Here is a 13,648-nt window from a genome sequence, read left to right on the forward strand (position 1 = left end):
GAGACTATATGGCCCCCCCAGCTTAAAGTAGTTATTAGCTGTCCCTTTATAGAAAAAAATGGCCCACATCAGATTTATGGAAATGTCTGTTCCTTTGTTTACGTTTTGCCCATGACTTTTTAACACTTTTACAGACATTATTGTTCATTATTATATGTCAGAAATAAACTCACTTTTTGTAAACTTTCCAATGGCTGTTGAATTTTTTAATTGTTTTGAAATTGGTTTCACAATCAAACTCTTGCCTGTAATTTGGTAAAAGCAGATAATAATTAAACCAAGTAAATGTTTCTTTCTTGGTTTCCAGATTTAACTTAGTTGTATCATTTTAGGCCAGCCATTGCCAGCTGAAATGACACTTGCCCAGCTTTTAACTCTCCTATACGACCGAAAACTTCCTCAGGGTTACCGCTCAATAGATCTGACTGTTAAATTGGGATCAAGAGTTATAACAGACCCAAGTCTATCAAAAACAGATTCTTATAAAAGACTACATCCTGAAAAAGGTATGTGCATAATACTACTTTAAAAATTACAGACTGTCATACAAAGCGGCAGAGATTTCTGTAGCTAATGACTTAATTGACTTGTGTTTTTATTATATCAACATAAGATATAATTTTTTTATAACTGAATTTTTGTAAATATAAAAAATGGCCATTATTTCATTTGGAAACTAAGTTGCATTATTTCTTATAACATCATTTGTTTTCTGAGCGCATGTACTTTAATTTCTGATATTTCTGTGAGAGCTATGTGAATTGTTTTATAATAAAAGTGAGAAACTCAACTTACAACTTAATTATAATTTATATTGAGTGGCATTTCTTTCATATAAACATGTTTTCTCATATAATTGAGATCACATATTTTTGTTTTTTACTTATATATTCCATTAATTTTTTTTTTTTTTTTTTTGAGACAGAGTCTTACTCTGTCTCCCAGGCTGGAGTGCAGAGGCGTGATCTCAGTTCACTGCAACCTCCGGCTCCCGAGTTCAAGTGATTTTCCTGCCTCAGCCTCCTGAAAAGCAGGGATTACAGGCACCCACCACCATGCCTGGCTAATTTTTATATTTTTCGTAGAGACAAGGTTTCACCATGTTGGCCAGGCTAGTCTGTAACTCCTGACCTCAACTGATCTGCCCGCTTCGGCCTCACAAAGTGCTGGGATATAGGCATGAGCCACTGCATCCGGCCCTTATATTCCATTAAATATTTTTGAATGTCCATTTTTGAATTGGCTATTTTTTCATACAAATATAAGAAAATTTATTTGTTCCCCAATCATTGAAACACTGTGGTTGTTTCCAATTTTTTACTCCTATAAATGCTATGTAAGTTTTCATAGTGTGAGTATGGTATGAACTTATTTAAACTTTCCATCTTTCTCATGACTAAAATTCAATCTTTAGTTATTGGTCTTTTGTATTCTTCAGCAAATTTTGGTATATTTTCTTTGCCCAGTTTTTCAGCACGATTATTTCTCTCTTTTGTTTTAATGTTTAAAGGGTCTGGTTACGCGACCTTTTGGTTTTCTTTAGTGAGTAATTCAGAGTTAAACTAATACGGTATAATTTTTTGTTTTCAGTAAGAGAAGTCTTTGTCATTAATTTTTCTTAATAGGATACTTTAGAGCATATGATATGCTATGAGAACTTTGAGAACTTATTTATTTTAACACAGGATGTAAGTTACAAGTATGCCCTAAAGGACAGTGCTTCTCAAACTTCAGTATGCTTACAAATGACCGGCATCATACTGTTAAAATGGAGATTCTTCATTTCAAACTAGCTTCCAGATGATGCCCATGCTACTAGTCCGTGAACCATTCTTCCAATAACAAGACTAAAGAAGGCAGTATCAGAAGTCATTTAAAGGTCATTGTATCGTCTAGCCATAATACAGCTATATCTAAATAAATGATGTTTTATGCTCTTTTTTGAGTAGCAAGAAAGCAGTAATACCTGCTTTTGTAAATGAAAGAATATTATAAAAATATACCCTTTCTTACCTATTCAGTTATTTGTAATTTATTGTCTAGATCATGGGGACTTACTTGCTAGCTGTCCAGAAGATGAGGCTCTCACTCCAGGTGATGAATGCATGGATGGGATATTGGATGAATCTTTGCTTGAAACCTGTCCAATTCAGTCACCGTTACAAGTTTTTGCAGGAATGGGTGGACTGGCTCTTATTGCTGAAAGACTACCCATGCTATATCCAGAAGTAATTCAACAGGTAAGATAAGATTTCCTAATCGAGTATATCATTCCATAGCTAAGCCCTTCATTCTTTTTAATGTTTGTTTTTTAATGTACTTGGATTAACTGTGTAGAAATACGCTTTGCTTTATATTTTTTGAACATTATATAACTCTTTCAATGGTCAGTCTGTACAGAGCTTCATGACCTTTAGTAAGTATGGAAGAAATGTTGAAGATCAAGCACATTTGCCAAACTTACTACACCATAGCATTTATCTTGATTTCATAGTTGTAACACTAGCATTCTCTTTTCTATGCTGCTTTACGTGTGATATTTATTAGAGATATTATTGGAAATAGAGTAAAATAGCAGTGTATACTGCAACCAATATATGTCTTTTTGTTTACCTTTTATTCCTGTTTCAGATGCCATTTCCATTTTTGGTGGTTTAGAAACATGACCTATTCCTGTGTTCATTTACAAAGCTGTCAATATCTGTGCTTTCCGTGCTCTTGTATCAATCAGTAGGAAGTTTGGTGCATAGAGAGTTGTAAAAACAAAACTTTATATTTGTTGAATGAAGTAGGGGAATTATTCTCTTTGATTTCATGTCGTGTGTGTGTGTGTGTGTGTGTGTGTGTGTGTGTGGTTATTTTGGTATAGTAGCTCTAGACTCTATTATAGTTTCCTGAGCTGCTGTACCAAAATGCCACAAATGGGCTGGCTTAAAACGACTGAAATTTATTCCCAACAGTTGAGGAGGCTGTAAGCCTGAAATCAAGATATCAGCAGGGCCATGCTCCCTCTGAATTCAGGCTGTAGGGAAGACTCCTTCCTTGCTTCTTCCTGGCTTCTATTGGTTGCCAGTAGTTCTTGCTGTTCATTGGTTTGTAGCTGAATCACTTTAATTTCTGCCTACGTCGTCATATGGCCATCTTTCCTGTGTGTCCTTGAATCTATCTCTCCTTATAAGGACACCAGTCATTTAATGTAGGGTCCTCCAAACCATTATTTCCTCATCTTAACTTGATTACATCTGCAAAGGCCCCATTTCCAAATAAGGTCACCTTCATAGGTACTAGGGGTTAGGACTTGAACATATCTTGGGAGGACAAAATGCAACCCACAATAATACTTATTCATGTTATTGCTTACCTACTATTCAAAAATATAAGATGATATAACTATGTTATAAGGTGATTGACACAGAATGAGTAAAATTTTCTTACTAGACAATGACATAATTACTCAAAAGTTTGAAGCAGAAAAGACCCCAACATTTTCAGCATTATTATTGCTCAACATTAATGATTTTTTCTAATTTAGTATTCAGTGTGGTTTACTATATTGATTAGTAACTGGAAATGGGGTCCTGGTAATACATACCTAAAAATGTGAAAGTGACTTTAGAATTGGGTACTTGGCAGAGTATGGAATAATTTTGAGTAGCATGATTTTAAAAAAAATCTAGGCCGGGCGCGGTGGCTCACGCTTGTAATCCCAGCACTTTGGGAGGCCGAGGCGGGCGGATCATGAGGTCAGGAGATTGAGACCACGGTGAAACCCCGTCTCTACTAAAAATACAAAAAATTAGCCGGGCATGGTGGCGGGTGCCTGTAGTCCCAGCTACTCGGAGAGGCTGAGGCAGGAGAATGGCGTGAACCCGGGAGGCGGAGCTTGCAGTGAGCCGAGATCGCGCCACTGCACTCCAGCCTGGGTGACAGAGCGAGACTCCGTCTCAAAAAAAAAAAAAAAATCTAGATTACCTTGAACAGAATGTTAGATAAATTGTGGATGATAAAGCTTCTGCCAGTGAGGGCCCAGAAGGAAGTAAGGATCATAGGGGAGAAAACCTACAGTGTCTTAGAGAATATCTGAATTGTCATAAGCAGACTTGTTAGACATACGGGTGTTTAAAGTGCTGACAAGGAGGTTTAGGAGGAAATGAGGAACATGTTACCAGAACCTGAAGGAAAAGGGATCTTTGTCATATAGAAGTGGAAATATTAACTCATTTGTGTCCTAAATATAGAAAGCAGCACTTGCATGTAATGAACTTGGATATTTAGCTGAGATTTCCACACAAAGTGGTGAAGGTACAACCTGTTTTTTTCTTGCTGCTTATGGTGAAATGTGCGAGGAAAGATATAAATTGAGAGAAGAACTGTTGAGAAACAGGCAATCAGTGCTTGTCAATTTGTGAAATTACCTATCCAGATCACAGAAGGTGCTAAAATTTAGAGATTCACTATCAGAAAAGCATGCTCCAAAGTATAAGCCAAGGGTGAGGCTGGACAACCTTTTGCTAATGCCTTAGAAACATCAAAAGTCAGAGTATTCAGTCACATAGAGGGCTCTTTGAAGAGATTAGTCATGTAACTCATGGATCTCCTCAGCTGTCTAAGCATAAGCCAGGAATAGAGGATATGATGTGATGATGGAAGCACCCAAGAGCCATGGAACGTAAGTAGCCTCTGGAAGCTGGAAAAGGTGAGGAACTGTTGTTTCCTAAGAGCCTCCAGAAGGAATGTGTTCTTTGATTTTAGTCCCATAAGACCTATTTTGGATTTCTGACCTCTGGAATTTTAAAATAATAAATTTGTGCTGTTCTGAGCCACTGAGTTTGTGGCAATATGTTATAGCAGCAGTAGAAGACTAATACAGAGTTTGGTCTATAGTTGTAATGCCTTTGTCTGGTTTTGGTGTCAGGATAATACTAGCTATATGGGATGGGTTGAGAATTTCTAATATATCAAATTAAGGATACTGTTAGGTGTGTTTAATAAGAGACACTGGCTGGGCACGGTGTAATCCCAGCCTGTAATCCTGTAATCACACTTGTAATCCCAGCACTTTGTGAGGCCAAGGCAGGAGAGTCACCTGAGGTCAGGAGTTCAAGATCAGCCTGGCCAACATGGTGAAACCCCGTCTCTACTAAAAATACAAAAATTAGCCCGATGTGGTAGTGGGCGCCTGTAATCCCAGCCATTCAGGAGGCTGAGGCAAGAGAACTGCTTGAACCCGGGAGGTGGAGGTTGCAGTGAGCCGAGATGGCTTCATTGCACCCCAGCCTGGGTGACAAGAATGAAACTCCATCTCAGAAAAAAAAAGAGACACTGAAGACTGCAACAGTAGTGAACTGGAAGATGTATCAAAAGAAATCATTCGGCTTGGCGCGGCAGCTAATGCCTGTAATCCCAGCACTTTGGGAGGCCGAGGCAGGCGGATCACCTGAGGTCGGGAGTTCGAGATCAGCCTGGCCAACATGGTGAAATTCCATCTCTACCAAAAGTACAAAAATTAGCTGGGCATGGTGGTGGATGCTTGTAATCCCAGCTACTCGGGAGGCTGAGGCAGGAGAATTGCTTGAACCCGGGAGGCAGAGGCTTCAGTGAGCCGAGATTGCACCACTGCACTCCAGCCTGGGTGACAGAGCGAGAGTCTGTCTCAAAAAAAAAAAAAAAAAAAAAAAAAGAAATTGTTCAAACGGAAGCATAGAAAGTGTAAGGAATGAAAAGAACATAAGAGCTGTATGGACTGAAGTGAAAAATTCTAACATACACGAATTTATAGTCCCAGAAAAAGAGTGAGTTGAAACATGGACAGAAACAGTATTGAAAAGAAGAAAAATTTCCCAAATAGATATAAAACTTAAATCTCAATTCAACATTTAAGAAACTGTTAACTTTATGCAGGATGTGCATGCCTGGAATTGTCATGGTAAAAGTGGTTAAAAACAAAGACAACTGGCCACTGCGGTGCATCCCTGAAATCCCAGCTATTCAGGAAACTGAAGCGGGAGGATTACTTGAGCCCACGGGTTCCATACCACCTGGGCAACATAACAAGACCTCATACCCCCAAAAAAGCAAAAAAAAAAAAAAAATGCTAAGACAATGAGAGAATATTAAAACCAGCTATAAAGGAAGTGACCTATATTTTAGAAACAGCAGCAGTAACACTCACAGCTGGCCTTTCAACAGAAGCCATATGAGCTAGGGAATTACAACTTTATTTTATTTTATTTATTTATTTTTATTATACTTTAAGTTTTAGGGTACATGTGCACAACGTGCAGGTTTGTTACACATGTATACATGTGCCATGTTGGTGTGCTGCACCCATTAACTCGTCATTTAGCATTAGGTATATCTCCTAATGCAATCCCTCCCCGCTCCCCCCACCCCACAACAGGCCCTGGTGTGTGATGTTCCCCGTCCTGTGTCCATGTGTTCTCATTGTTCAGTTCCCACCTATGAGTGAGAACACGCAGTGTTTGGTTTTCTGTCCTTGTGACAGTTTGCTGAGAATGATGGTTTCCAGCTTCATCCATGTCCCTACAAAGGACATGAATTCATTTTTTATGGCTGCATAGTATTCCATGGTATATATGTGCCACATTTTCTTAATCCAGTCTATCATTGTTGGCTTGGTTCCAAGTCTTTGCTATTGTGAATAGTGCCACAATAAATATACGTGTGCATGTGTCTTTATAGCAGCATGATTTATAATCCTTTGGGTATATATCCAGTAATGGGATGGCTGGGTCAAATGGTATTTCTAGTTCTAGATCCCTGAGGAATCGCCACACTGACTTCCACAATGGTTGAACTAGTTTACAGTCCCACCAACAGTGTGAAAGTGTTCCTATTTCTCCACATCCTCTCCAGCACCTGTTGTTTTCCTGACTTTTTAATGATCGCCATTCTAACTGGTATGAGATGGTATCTCATTGTGGTTTTGATTTGCATTTCTCTGATGGCCAGTGATGATGAGCATTTTTTCATGTGTCTTTTGGCTGCATAAATGTCTTCTTTTGAGAAGCATCTGTTCATATCCTTCACCCACTTTTTGATGGGGTTGTTTGTTTGTTTCTTGTAAATTTGTTTGAGTTTGTTGTAGGTGCTGGATATTAGCCCTTTGTCAGATGAGTAGATTGAAAAAATTTTCTCCCATTCTTAGGTTGCCTGTTCACTCTGGATGGTAGTTTCTTTTGCTGTGCAGAAGCTCTTTAGTTTAATTAGACCCCATTTGTCAATTTTGGCTTTTGTTGCCATTGCTTTTGGTGTTTTAGACATGAAGTCCTTGCCCATGCCTGTGTCCTGAATAGTATTGCCTAGGTTTTCTTCTAGGGTTTTTATGGTTTTAGGTCTAACATGTAAGTCTTTAATCCATCTTGAATTAATTTTTGTATAAGGTGTAAGGAAGGGATCCAGTTTCAGCTTTCTACATATGGCTAGCCAGTTTTCCCAGCACCATTTATTAAGAAGGGAATCCTTTCCCCATTTCTTGTTTTTGTCAGGTTTGTCAAAGATCAGATAGTTGTAGATATGCGGCATTTTTTTCTGAGGGCTTTGTTCTGTTCCATTGGTCTATATGTCTTTTGGTACCAGTACCATGCTGTTTTGGTTACTGTAGCCTTGTAGTATAGTTTGAAGTCAGGTAGCGTGATGCCTTCAGCTTTGTTCTTTTGGCTTAGGATTGACTTGGCAATGCAGGCTCTTTTTTGGTTCCATATGAACTTTAAAGTAGTTTTTTCCAATTCTGTGAAGAAAGTCATTGGTAGCTTGATGGGGATGGCATTGAATCTATAAATTACCTTGGGCAGTATGGCCATTTTCACGATACTTATTCTTCCTACCCATAAGCATGGAATGTTCTTCCATTTGTTGGTAGCCTCTTTTATTTCATGGAGCAGTGGTTTGTAGTTCTCCTTGAAGAGGTCCTTCACATCCTTTGTAAGTTGGATTCCTAGGTATTTTATTCTCTTTGAAGCAGTTGTGAATGGGAGTTCACTCATGATTTGGCTCTCTGTGTGTCTGTTACTGGTATATAAGAATGCTTGTGATTTTTGCATATTGATTTTGTATCCTGAGACTTTGCTGAAGTTGCCTATCAGCTTAAGGAGATTCTGGGCTGAGACAATGGGGTTTTCTAGATATACAATCTGTAACACCCCATTGTCAACATTAGACAGATCAACGAGACAGAAAGTTAACAAGGATATCCAGGAATTGAACTCAGCTCTGCACCAAGCGGACCTAATAGACATCAACAGAATATACATTCTTTTCGGCACTACACCACTCCTATTCCAAAATTGACCACATAGTTGGAAGTAAAGCACTCCTCAGCAAATGTAAAAGAACAGAAATAATAACAAACTATCTCTCAGACCACAGTGTAATCAAACTAGAACTCAGGATTAAGAAACTCACTATAACTTTAAAATGCTAGAAGACAACAAGCAACAAAATAAAGCAAAAAAATCTGTCATCCTATAATTTTATACCCATTGGAGAAAATTTTCTACAATTCTTCACCCACCTCGCCCATCGCCTCTCAAAAATCAGGTTTTTTTGAATAAAAAGTATGGGATTAACTCTGTTGTCTCTATATAGTTAAAAGCTCTAGGCAAAATATATTTTAAAACAATTATTTAAAGGCTTTGAAGAGCAACTAGAAGCAGGCAGAAATTAAAGAGGATTTAAACACACTATTAATAGAATCACATTCAGTAATATTAGCGTCTGTACTGCTTTTCTCTGGGGGTATTCCTCAGTCTTTGTGGGGTGGGACAGGTAGAACTCAGACTTAAGCCACAGTCGTATTGGCTGGAGTTTGATTCTTCCATACTGGCTGGAAAATGGGAATTCAGAAAGGAGGAAGCCAAAGCTGAGGAGCTCCAAATTCTGTACATCCATAGCTTGCTCCAGAATTATTAAACATAGGCATTTTGAGAGCAGGCATGAACTAGAATGCTGAAAAAGCTGTGCAGAGATTTCAGCTGCTGTCTGTCACAGAGAGGATACAATTTACAGTTTTAGTCCTGCTCAAAGATAAAAATCTTGGTTTTTCCATTGGAATTCCAAATGGCCCATACATTAGGAGTAAAGGCTACATCCTAGTAAAGATTCACTTGAGAAATAAGGGAAAAATCAAAATAGACTCTTCTAATAAATTACAAAAGCCTCTAAGTTCAGGGTGATCTACCAATAATTTATGTATCTGCTAAACAAAACTAAACTAAATACACTCCAAGGAAGATTTTAAAATCAAGAGTTGATACAACATCTCATCAACAATGTACAGTGTATGGCTGGGCATGGTGGCTCATGCCAGTAATCCCAGCACTTTGGGAGGCTGAGGCAGGCGGATCACCTGAGCTCAGGAGTTCGAGACCAGCCTGGCCAACGTGATGAAACCCCGCCTCTACTAAAAAATATGATAATTAGCCAGCAGTGGTGGCACACCTCTGTAATCCGAGCTACTTGAGAGGCTGAGGCAGGAGAATCGCTTGAACCTGGGAGGCAGAGGTTGCAGTGAGCTGAGATCGTGCCCCTGCACTCCAGCCTGGGTGACAGAGTGAGACTCCATCTCTATGATTAAACAAATGAATAAATGAATGAACGTAAGTGTATTAAATACCCAATTTGAAAAGCAAACATTTGTCAGAATAGAGAAAAAAGCAAAGCCCAAGTATATGCTGCCTAAAAGAGATGTGTTTAAAAAAGCTGCTATCCCTTTTTTTAAATATATGACAAAGTTGAATTATAGACCAGCATATAAGAAATAAAAGAGGGTCATTAAATCACTATGAAATTATTAATTCAGAATAAGTCATAACAATCCTAAATTTGTGTGTATTTAATAGCTTCAAAGTACATGAATCAGAAATTTACAGAACTGAAGGAAGAATTAGATAAATCTACATTTCAGTAATAGATTATAACATTTATCTCTCAGTAAATGAAACAAAGTGAGGAAGTAGGAGATGTTGGGAGAAACGCCCAAAACTTCTAGATGGACCTAAGCAATATTTATGGAACAAAGCATTTACCAACTACAGGATGTACTTCTTTCCAAAGAAAGATAGACAGTATGCTGGCCTATACAAAAAGTCTCAGTAAATTTAAAAACATTAAAGTCAAACCCAGTATGTTCTGTGACCACAACAGAATTAAATAGGAAATCAATAGCAGTAAGATCTAGAAAACCTCAAATATGTGTAACCTAAGCAGTATAGATTTTAATAACACATGGATGAAAGAAGAAATCACAGTAGATACTACAATATATTTCAAAACGATAATGCCAACATGACATATGGGATATAGCTATAGCAGTCTATAGAGAGATTTTATAGCTTTAAATGCGTATAATTAAAAGAGGAGATTTATCCATGATGTACACTCCCACCTCAAGAAACTAGAAAAACAGGAGTACAATTAACCAAAAATCAGAAGCAAGGAATTACTACAGTAAGAGCCAGAATCAATTAAATATAAAACAAAAAAATCAAAGAGAAACAAGAAAGCCATACATTTTGTCTTTTGAGACTTTTAGTAAAATTGATAAACTATGAAGAATTTTCAAGAAAAAGGGAAAACCACACAAATTGGACATCCACAAATGATAGCAAGCACATTATTATAATCTCTATAGAATGAAATAAGGTACTATTATAACCAACTTTATGCCAACATATTTGATACTTAGATATAATGGATAAATTCCTTGAGAAACACAACCAGAATCAATACAAGAAGTGCATATGTACGTTTGTATGTGTACACTCATAGAGAATTGTAATCAAACATATAGAATTTTTAGTCTGTTTTCATTTTTAAGTACTATGGCTATGATTTTGAAATCACATTAATCCCATGTTTCTCCAATTTAAACCGAAAATCATTTTTTGTTCTTAAATTGGAGCATTTGACTACTTTAGAAAGTATCATGTCTTCTCAGTTTGCTGTGACATATAATGAGTGTCAGAATTAAAGACATCACATGGTTGGAATATCGTAATTCCTAAAAGCCTGTGATATAAATCAGATCCTGTTCATCTTATTTAAAATAATTTATTTGTGTTTTAGACATTATTCAAAGTGAGCACGTCCTTATTAGAGTCTTTTCTTTGGGAAATTGAGCTATTTTATCCCAGTATATCAGAAATAAAATTTATTTGTTGTTAATTGAGCAAAAAGCATGTTTTTATATACTTTTCAGTTTTGACTTTCAAAATGTGAAATAATACAAGTGAATATAATAGTTTAAAAATTTAAATCCATCTTAATATTAATACCCTAAAACAGTTCTGTTTGAATAGTTATACTTCTGACATTTATGTAAATATCAGTTTATATTCTACTGTTTGGTGCCTTTGCTGAACCTGTATTCTGAAATTAATCTTTGTTGATGCCTAAACCTGTAGTGATCTCATTTGTATAGCTCTAGTATACTTGCTGTATATTTAACTATACCTTATTGTGTGTATTAGTCTTAATGTTGACTAGCATTTTTATTGTTTCCAGTTGTTAGCTATAATGAAAAAAATTGTGAAGAATTGTATACATATCTAATATAAGACTTAAAAATTTGTATCTGTATAATGGGTGATTGGAAATATATGATAGTGGTTTTAATTTGTTGTTCTGATTTTTGTGAAGTTGAGGGTCTTTCACTTGTTAAAGAATTTGAATGCTATAAATCAAGAGCTCTTTGGTTTTGCTGTCTTTTTGCTTTCATTGTATTTGTTTTGTTTTGTTTTGTGACATCATATGAGAAATAGTCTTTTAAGAAAACAATTATGACGAGATAAAGTTCTGCTTCTGTAACAATGTTCTATTATACAGGTACGTTTATATGAAACTATCTTTTGTGCAGCATAAAATAATAAATATAGAGGTACTTTAAAAATTTGCCTATAAAGGGTTTCAAAATGGTTTAGAAGTGAAAAGTGCCTCAAATTCCCATGTTCTTAACAATTAGGCTATTTCATATTGTCATTCTGGCCTAAGCTTCAGTAGTCAAAATAGGCTGGCATCAAAATTGCACCTGTTTTATTCAGTGTACAGATGCATGTAGTGTAGCTGCAGATCAACTTAAGACTGATCTAAGCTATAGATCAGCTTAAGACTTCTACATATATATGTAAAAGAAGTAAGAAATAGTGAACTAATCACAGAGTTACCTCACTGTTCATTTAAAAATCACCCCACAGAGTTACCCGTCAGTCTGCTAAAGTCATACAGGAAGCTTAGGAATGATCCTGATATTTGAAGTGAATAGTGAGATAACTCTGTGATTAGCTCACTATTCATTTAATTATATGTTTGAGTGTGGAACTTCATGTTAGTATCTAGTGAAGTGCATTATTCATGGCCAAGCAAGATAAGTAGAGTATTTCTAAATGCAATGAAAAGTTTGTAGGGCAGCCATGCTCAGAATTTTGAGTTTTTCTTTGAATTATTAAGATTAAATTATAGACATATGATGCTCCTTTATTCCTAAGTTCAGAAAACTTCTCTTGGATAACCACAGTACAATTATACAAATCAGGAGTTCACATTGACTCTGTACTATAAACTGCAAATCTTATTCAGCTTTTGCCAGTTGTCCTTCTAATGTTCTTTAGGGCCAAAGAAAAAGAAATCAATTTTCTTTGGCATGGTTTGAGGATACTAGTAGTTCAGGATCATATATTGCATTTTGTTGTCTTGTAGTCTTCCATATGTAACAATTCTGCTATCTTTATTTATCTTTCGTGGCCTTGATGGCCTTGACAGTTTTGAAAAATACATTCTAGAAATTATGTCTCTCTATATATATTTACACATATATACATACATGTATTTTCTAGGTATGTTTGCTGATAGGACCCAGAAGCAGACTCCCCGTAGTGATATATGCATATACCTCTCCCATATTGTCATTTTAAAAATTTTCTACTAAAAGAAATCAGGGCTCCTTGGAGAAATTCTAGTATTGAGGAAGAGTATGTAGAACATGAGCCTAGAATGTTTTGCTGTGCTAGAAAGCAAGGAAGTGCTCAAAGAACGATGGGGGACAAGTTAAAAGGAAGCAGGATCCTGCTTTAGTGGAGTCTCAGAGACCAAATCTTATTCCCCTCAGGCATCAAAATTAATAGTGATAGTAACAGTATACCTATGTAATAAAGTTAGAATCTATACTGATAAAAATTAATGGATAAGAAGGGAACATTTTTTCTTATAGCTTGGTGCCAACTAATAAATGTAGAAAGAATGACAGAATTAGAAAGTTCTCCTTTTCATAACCACTATAGTAATTGTTTCAGGCACAATTATAAAAATGCTAAGACTGATCAAAAGTTTGGTGAGAAATAAGATATTTAAATAGTCTCAAGAATCTGCATACAGATACTTAACTAATTATAAAGGTGGAAATAATAACTAATGTAGAGACACTTGGCAGACCCTGCCATACTTCTGCTGTCATGTGGGTCTTGATGTTTGGAAGCTTGTTTTTATTTTTATTTATTTTTTTGAGATAGTTTTGTTGCCCAGGCTGGAGTGCGGTGGTGTGATCTTGGCTCACTGCGCCTTCCACCTCCTGGATTCAAGTGTTTCTTCTGCCTCAGCCTCCTGAGTAGCTGGGACTACAGGCGTGCACCACCAC

General features: G+C 36.6%; 1 protein-coding gene across 12 annotated transcripts in view; it reads left to right on the forward strand.

The window, feature by feature from the left end:
- The window catches only part of BIRC6 (baculoviral IAP repeat containing 6), a 267,757-nt gene that overhangs the window by 182,085 nt on the left and 72,024 nt on the right, over positions 1 to 13,648 (forward strand). For all 12 annotated transcript variants that reach the window (XR_009209365.1, XM_032172644.2, XM_058426669.1 and 9 more), the window contains 2 exons: positions 333 to 506; positions 2,044 to 2,240. Coding sequence is in view for 11 of the 12 variants with exons in the window: in XM_032172644.2 (XP_032028535.1) it covers positions 333 to 506; positions 2,044 to 2,240 (371 nt within the window). In the remaining variant the exon portion in view is untranslated. The remainder of the gene's footprint in view (positions 1 to 332; positions 507 to 2,043; positions 2,241 to 13,648) is intronic.

This window comes from Hylobates moloch, unplaced genomic scaffold, assembly GCF_009828535.3.
Source record: "Hylobates moloch isolate HMO894 unplaced genomic scaffold, HMol_V3 SCAFFOLD_13, whole genome shotgun sequence".
Lineage (NCBI taxonomy): Eukaryota > Metazoa > Chordata > Mammalia > Primates > Hylobatidae > Hylobates > Hylobates moloch.